Here is a 7,415-nt window from a genome sequence, read left to right on the forward strand (position 1 = left end):
CGCCTCCATCATCACAAGTTAAGCCTATTCTTCCCTCCTCATGTCTGTTCTCCCAGGGTGGTGTGAGGGGGGTGGGGCGCGCCGCAGCCTGAGCCCCGCAACAGGCCCGCAGGACGCAGCAGCATCGTCAGGGGGCGGTCTGCCACCTCATGACGCAGGGGACACGAGCACTGGGCGAAACACGTGTGAACCGCGCTACGGACAGCACGTGCCTAAGGTGTGATGGGGCGGTGGCGTCCTCTTGTAGCTGACGTAATCCGCCGCCTCCGTCCCCCCCTGGCCCCCCTGCCGGTATCGTCACTCGCCACCGCCTGGGAGTTTTCGTCTCTTCGAGCTGTAACTTTGTGGGGGTGGGAGGTGGGAGTGGGGGGGCGACATAAATACTGAGCGCCGAGTGCGGGGCACCAAAAGTGGGGAAGCCGTGGCGGTGAACGGACGTGTGCCAGGAGTGTTGTGCGAGATCGAGAGTCTCAGTCGAGCCGCGGGAGTGAGTAGACGTGCAGCGCGCCGAGAGGCGTCGACAAGTGTTTGTGTGTGACCGAGGCGGCGGGGCGAAGCGTCCCTCCAGTGACGGCCGCCAGCATGGATCACGACAGAGGCAGCACCCAGCACGTCGCCTTCCACATGGAGGACGTGACCAACGTTATCCGGGAGGAGGATGAAGAGGAGGAGGAGGGGGCGGGAGAACACGATGGAGACGAAGACCAGAAGACGCCCTTCACAGCCAATGGCCATACAAGCACCAAAGAGACGGGCGCAGAGCGGGACCAGCTGCCCTTCCTCAAGGCTCGCCAAGGGCGGTACTCAGTCGTCTCCGCCCAAGGCTTCGTCATGTCTTCGCGGCCATCCTTCGGCGGTATGTCCTCGAGGCCCTCCTTCGGCGGCCTCTCCTCGCGGCCGTCGTTCCAGGGGCTGTCATCGAGGCCCTCCATGGCGTCGCTCCGCTCCACGATCTCGCGGGTCAACAGCGAACTCTACCCCGAGCGAGGCTCCTTCGTGGCCTTTAGCCTCGGCCAATCCTTCGCCGACATCCCGCCGCTGGCCCGCAAGATGTACATCATCACGCAGGTGGGTCCCGGCGAGGTGTTCGCCTGCAATTATGAGTTGGTGGTAAAAGACGCAATTGTTGTCCCTGGGTGACTCCTGAAGGTGCAGTGTTGTGTTGAGGCGCAACGGGTGGAGTGCATGTGTAACTAGGGCGGCCACGCGCTGTGCACGTCGCTGGTGTTTTTCTATTGCATGAGTCAGTGTCGGAGTTCATTCCACCGTTCAGGTGCAGAGCGCGCAGATGCGCCTCGTGCTGGCGAATGATAGCGACGGTGTGTGCAGCCTTGGACACTCTTGGCACCGACCGCGTTGCCTCCTCCACCCTCCACCCCGCCCCACGCCTCTCCCGACCTTCATATTTACCCTCTTGCCTTCCAACATCACCACTATATCTCCCTTTCCTCCACCCTCCGTTCTCCACTCCTCCCATCTTCTCTCCCCTCCCCGCCCCCCGCCCCTCCGTCTCCCACGCCATCGGAACTCGTGGTTGCTGCCAAAGAACAATAAAATGTCAATGGTTTCCACTTCTTATTCCCCAAGAAATATAGGCATGTCCCTTGCCCTTAAGTGTAACCGCAAAATTAACCAACGAAACAACGTCTCCCTCCACTTTTATTTCCCTCCCCCTCCCTCCTCCTCCCCTTCTTCCAACCTCCTCTCAGGCCCCCACGTCTCCCTCCCTGCCCCCTTCCTTTCTCTCCTTTGCATATTTCTCCCCCGTCCCCTCACGTGCAACCCTTCCTGCTCCCCTTCATCCTCCCGCACTCCTCCCCTTCCTCGTTTCTCCTCCCACACTCCTCCCCTTTCTCTCCCTCCCTTCCTCACCTCTTTCTTCTGCACTTCCTTCCCTCTCTCTCCCTCCCTTTCTCACTCCTTCCTCACCCCTTCCTTTCTCTCCCTCCCTCTCTCACCCCTTCCTTCTCCCATACTCTCCTCCCCTTTCTCTCCCTTCCTTTGTGTTCCTTTATGTTCCTTCCCTCTGAACCCCTCACTCTTTCTGCTCCCCACCCTCCTCCTCTTTACTGCGACACTCGACGAAGAAGCTTTACAATCAGACCTACATCGACTTGCACGTTGGGCCAGTCAATGGCAAATGAAATTTGACGTTGACAAATGTAAAGTGTTGCACATCGGAAAAAATAACAATCGCGTTCGGCACGTAATGAATGGCCAACAACTTTCTGCAGTAAGTAAAGAAAAGGATCTTGGAATCACTATATCAAGCTATTTAAAGCCCGGTCAGCATTGTTCAGAGGTAGTTAAAACTGCAAACAAAGTGGTTGGCTTCATCGGACGAGTCTTTAATAATAAATCGGAAAAAGTAATATTAAAACTGTATAATTCGTTGGTTCGACCCCGTCTAGAGTACTGTGTACAGTTTTGGTCTCCCTACTACAGAAAAGACAGAAAAGTTGGAACGGGTCCAACGAAGAGTAACAAAGATGATTCCTTGGTTGAGAAATTTATCATATAAACAAAGGCTTAAAGAAGTAAATTTATTCAGCCTATCAAAACGAAGAATGCGAGGCGATCTAATAGAACTGTTTAAAATGTTTAAAGGATTCAGTGATATTAATGCGGAAGATTACTTTACAATTGATCGATCAAATAGAACAAGAAGAAATCACAATTTGAAGATAAGTGGTAAAAGATTCTCGTCGCACGAAGCTAAACACTTCTTCTTCAATCGAGTTGTTAATGTTTGGAACTCTCTACCCTGTGATGTCGTTGATAGTACAACAGTTACGGCCTTCAAGAATAGATTATACAAGTGTTTTGAATCCAACCAGCAACTAAGATATTACTCATTGTCGTAATAACGTTAAGTTCTTTCGAATACTGGTGTCCTTTTCCGCTTTTATCGCCCGGTTAGTGGTAGCAGTAATGGTAGTTCTTTCCTCTTTCCTACATAATTTCCATGCAGTTTTTCCATGCTGCATGGTTCTTTTTCCTTTCCTGCCAGCTTTGGCTGGAGGGATGTGGGGTGGGGAGGAGCCTTCGCCTTTGCTGTCCTTCATCTTCCACCTTTGATTAGATAGTTAGTGTAGCTTGTCACAAACAGCCTCGTAAGGACCAGCAGGTTTGCTGTTGTTTGTTCTTCCTTTGTGTTCCTTTGTGTTCTTCCCCCAAATCCCCCTTCCTTTACTCTTCTCCCCTTTCCTCCCCCGCACGATCTCGACCCTCAGCTCCTCACTCGTCACCCCTCCTCCCCATCCTTCCCAATCCCTTTCCTCCCATGTCTTTGTAACGTGTCAGGAGGGTAAACTTGAATAGGGGGAGGGAGCATTGCCAGGAGTCTCCGGGCAGATCGCTCAGGTGTGCACAGGTGAGGTTCCGGCTTCTCAGGTGATCTTGTGTTGTACTTTATTCTTTTGTTGTTAATTATTTAGTTATTTGTTTCAGAGGTTTCAGTGGCATGCGAAAATGGTGTAATATCTCCTCTTCTTTATCTTCGTCCGCATCTTCCTCCTCGTTATCATCTTTACATCATCCTTTTCATCATTATCTGTTTTATTATCCATCGCTTATCTCGTCTTCCTCCTCCTCCTCTCATTTTTTATTTCATTTCCTCTAGTCTCCTCCGTATACTTCTTCCTCCTCTCCTCCTCCTCCTTCTCCTATCCTATCATTTCCTTTCATTTAACTTCCTCTGTTCTCTTCTATCTATGTAGGAGGATAGTTCAGAATACAGAGAAGGAGACCAGACAAGTAGAAGTGGATAGATAGGTCAAAATGAGGCTGATGAGGTAAAATTACAGGTGTACGAAGGCCAGGCCACAGGTAAGGATGTAGGTGGTGGAGGCGTGTGGATGTAAGGATAGCAGACAGGTAAACAGACACACGAGTGGAAGGAGGAGGAGGAGGATGGGGATACCGACGTGGAAGAGGAGTGAGCCAAGTGAGGTGGGTTAGGTAAAATTACAGGTATGTGCAGGCCAGGTAAGAATGGGGGTTAGAGTAGGTAGGGGGTAGGGGGGGTGTAGGTGGGGGGGGGGGAGGGAGAGGAATGCAGGGAGGGAAGGTGAGGTAGGCAGGTGAGCATAACAGTGAGTGGAGAGGTCAGTTGCAGATGAGTGCGGAGAGAGAGAGAGAGAGAGAGAGAGAGAGAGAGAGAGAGAGAGAGAGTGTTTCGGGTCATTTACCTGCGGCACGGAGGTCACCAACTTATTCTCCTCTTCCCACTTTCCTTGTGCCCACTTCCTCAGCCCCGCACACCGTTTTCTTTCTCCTTTTATTTATGGTGCACTTCGCTAGATCTGATACACGTGTTTCAATCTACTTTTATGGTATTGGATTCTTCCCTATTTGGGTCGAGTGTTTTGTTTGTGACTTTTTTTTTTTTTTTTGGGGGGGGGGGTAGGAATGTCTTGTCTTTGTCATTTTCACCTGTTTTTTTTTTCTATATATTTTCAGTTTTATAGTCTTGGGTATTTATTTATTTATTTATTTTACTTCTTTGTTCTGAACCTTTGTCTTTCCTTTTTTCTATCTCATATTTTTCTCCTCGTGATATGTTTTCTTTTTTCTTTTTCACAGTTTCTACATTTTGTCATTTTTTTCCCATTTTCAGCTTTGTCTAACTATTTTCTTTTTTTTCTTTCAGTTTTCTTGAGATATTTTGGGGGTACGTTTCTCTTTTTTTTCTTATCACATTTTTCTCCCCCAATGCACTCGTTTACCTCAAATAACCAACTAGTTTCCTCCTTATGTAACTTCAACATCACACTTATTTTTCTCCGTCTCATTTTCTCACCGCCACGAATTCATTTATCTCACTAAGTCGTCGTTTTCGCCTCGTTTATATTCCTTTCTTTATGTTTTCGGTCCCTTTTAATTTACTCGCGTTTAACATTAATTACGCCAAAATGTGCAGCTGCCTGACCCTGGTGGAGGCGCCGGGTGAATTAAACACTTAAAACATTACATGAAGCAACACCAACGGACGCAATGCAAATAGAAAACATGGCAGAAGAAGGAGACTAAATAGAGGAAGGAGGAGAGGAGAGGAAGAGGCCGAGTTTAAGATAATTCTCCTCTCGTGGCTCTGTTAACAAGAAGATTAGAGTTTGCACCAATTGGCCTTCCGCCTCCACCATAATCCACTGTCATCTTCCTCTCCCTCCCTCTTCTCCCTCATCCTCATCCTTCTTCCTTTTCCATCTTATCTTACACGCGCCTTATTACGCTACCACCGTCTCTTAGTTTGATATTTATCGTTTTTTCTTTACCTCATTCACTGTATTTTCACGGGTTCATTCCTTTCATCCCCTCACCCTCCTCACCCTTCTTCCTTCTCCCTCTACCTCCCCCTCCTTATCATACTTCCATGGTGTCTTATATCTATATGTCATTTCTTATTTATTTCATTCGTTGTATTTCCACAGTTCTCACGTCTGTTCTCCTTACTTCCGTCCCTTCATTCTACTTTGCGTTTCTGTCCCTCCCTACCTTCGTGTTCCCACCTGGCTGTTCCTTCCCTACGGCAGGTAAGTTGATGGTTGCGTCGTCTGTCAAGAGAAGGACTGGTGAGCTTCTTGCCTATACCAGCGCACTCCAGCGCCATCCTCTCTTTGTCGTTGCGCTGAACCTTTTGCTGCCGCCTTAGATATCTTGAAAGCTTTTGAAATTGACAGGCTCTGGTACAAGTTTTTTTTACTTTTTAAACTACCCTCCCACGAATTCTATCCCTCTATATTCTATTGTATATCCACTCCCCTCTGTTCTTTTGTCCTTCATTCTGTCCAAAAGGGCAGAGTGGAATCAAAAGGCTTTTCGTCTCATCAACTCCTCTCCTATTACTGACAGTCTTCTACATCTTAAATTCCACAGCAATGTTGCATATTTCTATCTTATATATCAATATTTTCATGCTAACGTCTTCTGAACTTGCTAATTCCAAACGTCCACTCCTCCTGCGACCCTGCTGCACACGACTTTCTACTCTTTCTCACCCCTATGCTATCCAAATCCCTTATGCAAGAGTTAACCAGGATCTTCATTCCTTCATTCATTTCGCTGGCAAACTTTGGAACAACCTTCCTTCGTCTGTATTTCCTCCTTACCTCTTTCAGAAGGGGAGTATCAAGCCACCTCTCCCTCCGAAATTGTCCTCTCTTTTGGCCACTCAGTTCAATTTGCTTTAGTAGGAGCAGCGCTTGGAGGGATTTTTTTTATTTTTCTTTATTTTTTTACCTGTGAGTTGTTGCCTTTACTGTGTTATTACTTTCACGATTGTTTTCCGTTTCGGGCGTTGCATAACCTTTGTCTTTGCACAATGGCGCATTAGGTGACGAGGCAGAGTGGCCGGGGATGTTTGAGGAGAGGAGGGGAAGCGAGGCTGGCGGAGGGGAAGCGAGGGGAAAGGGAAGTGATGGATTGAAGTGCCTTGTCCGTCCATCGGTAACCTCCTCCTTCCTCCGCCTCCTCCTCCTCCTCCTCTTTCTTTTTTTTCTCCTTTTCTTTGTTTTCTTCTTCTTTTTCTTCTCCTCCTTCATCTTCTTCCTTTACTTCTTATTATTATTATTCTCCTCGTCGTCGTCCTCATCCTCCGCCGCCTCCTCCTCCTCCTCCCCCTTCTTCTTCTTCTTCTTCTACTTCTTCTTTTTCTCCTCCTCCTCCTCCTCCTCCTCCAGGCCACTTATTTCGAATTAGGATAATCACCTATGAAGAACGGGTTAATTAAGAAATGAGAAAGTTTAACGTGAATCTGTTGAGGGATCGATTTAGGGTAAAAAGAGTCAGGCGTTTGAGACGAGAGAGCAACGCAAGAAGATGGATTTAAACAACCTTTTTTTATGCTAAGTTGAGGAAAGTTTGTACAGGTTAGTAAAGCACGGAAAGGAAAGAAAAAATTAACATGAGAGGTGAAGTGAAAATTATAAAACAGAGAAAAGGAGGTTGATTGAAAACTTATTTTATTACGTTCTTCATCGTAGCCTATTTTCTGTAACTTTTTTTCCTTATTTGTTTATTTCTAGGGGAATTAACCTCCCAACTTGGTGTCTAATGCAGTTTATCTGTGTATCAGTCTATCTAACTATCTATCTCTATAAAAAAAACTGGCAGTCTTCCTTTAGCATAGCCTGTATCTGCATAGCTTTTCTCCTGTAGCTTCAGACCTCCTAGTCCATGTGCCTACCTCACTCTAGCCTCCCATAGCCCTGTGGTTTAAGATCAGACGAAGTGTTACGGGCACCTTTGCAGCGGCTCCCAATGCTGCGTAGCCTATCTCGCCACTATGCTGTTTCTGTTGTCATTGTGGTTATTATTACCTCCGCAAACGAAGCTGGAAGGAGGTTATATTTTCGGTCCGGTCAGTATGTTTCTTTATTTTTATTTTTTTGTTTGTTTGTTCGTATACAGTCTCC

The 7,415-nt window shown here is 47.5% G+C and overlaps 1 protein-coding gene across 1 annotated transcript in view; it reads left to right on the forward strand.

The window, feature by feature from the left end:
- Positions 1 to 388: 388 nt before the first annotated feature.
- LOC126981497 (facilitated trehalose transporter Tret1-like) overlaps positions 389 to 7,415 on the forward strand; it is a 12,979-nt gene continuing 5,952 nt past the window's right edge. The window contains exon 1 of the mRNA XM_050832591.1: positions 389 to 1,068. Within this exon, the coding sequence (XP_050688548.1) occupies positions 583 to 1,068 (486 nt within the window). The 5' untranslated portion in view covers positions 389 to 582. The remainder of the gene's footprint in view (positions 1,069 to 7,415) is intronic.

The sequence above is a fragment of the Eriocheir sinensis genome, chromosome 48, assembly GCF_024679095.1.
Source record: "Eriocheir sinensis breed Jianghai 21 chromosome 48, ASM2467909v1, whole genome shotgun sequence".
Classification (NCBI taxonomy): Eukaryota; Metazoa; Arthropoda; class Malacostraca; order Decapoda; family Varunidae; genus Eriocheir; species Eriocheir sinensis.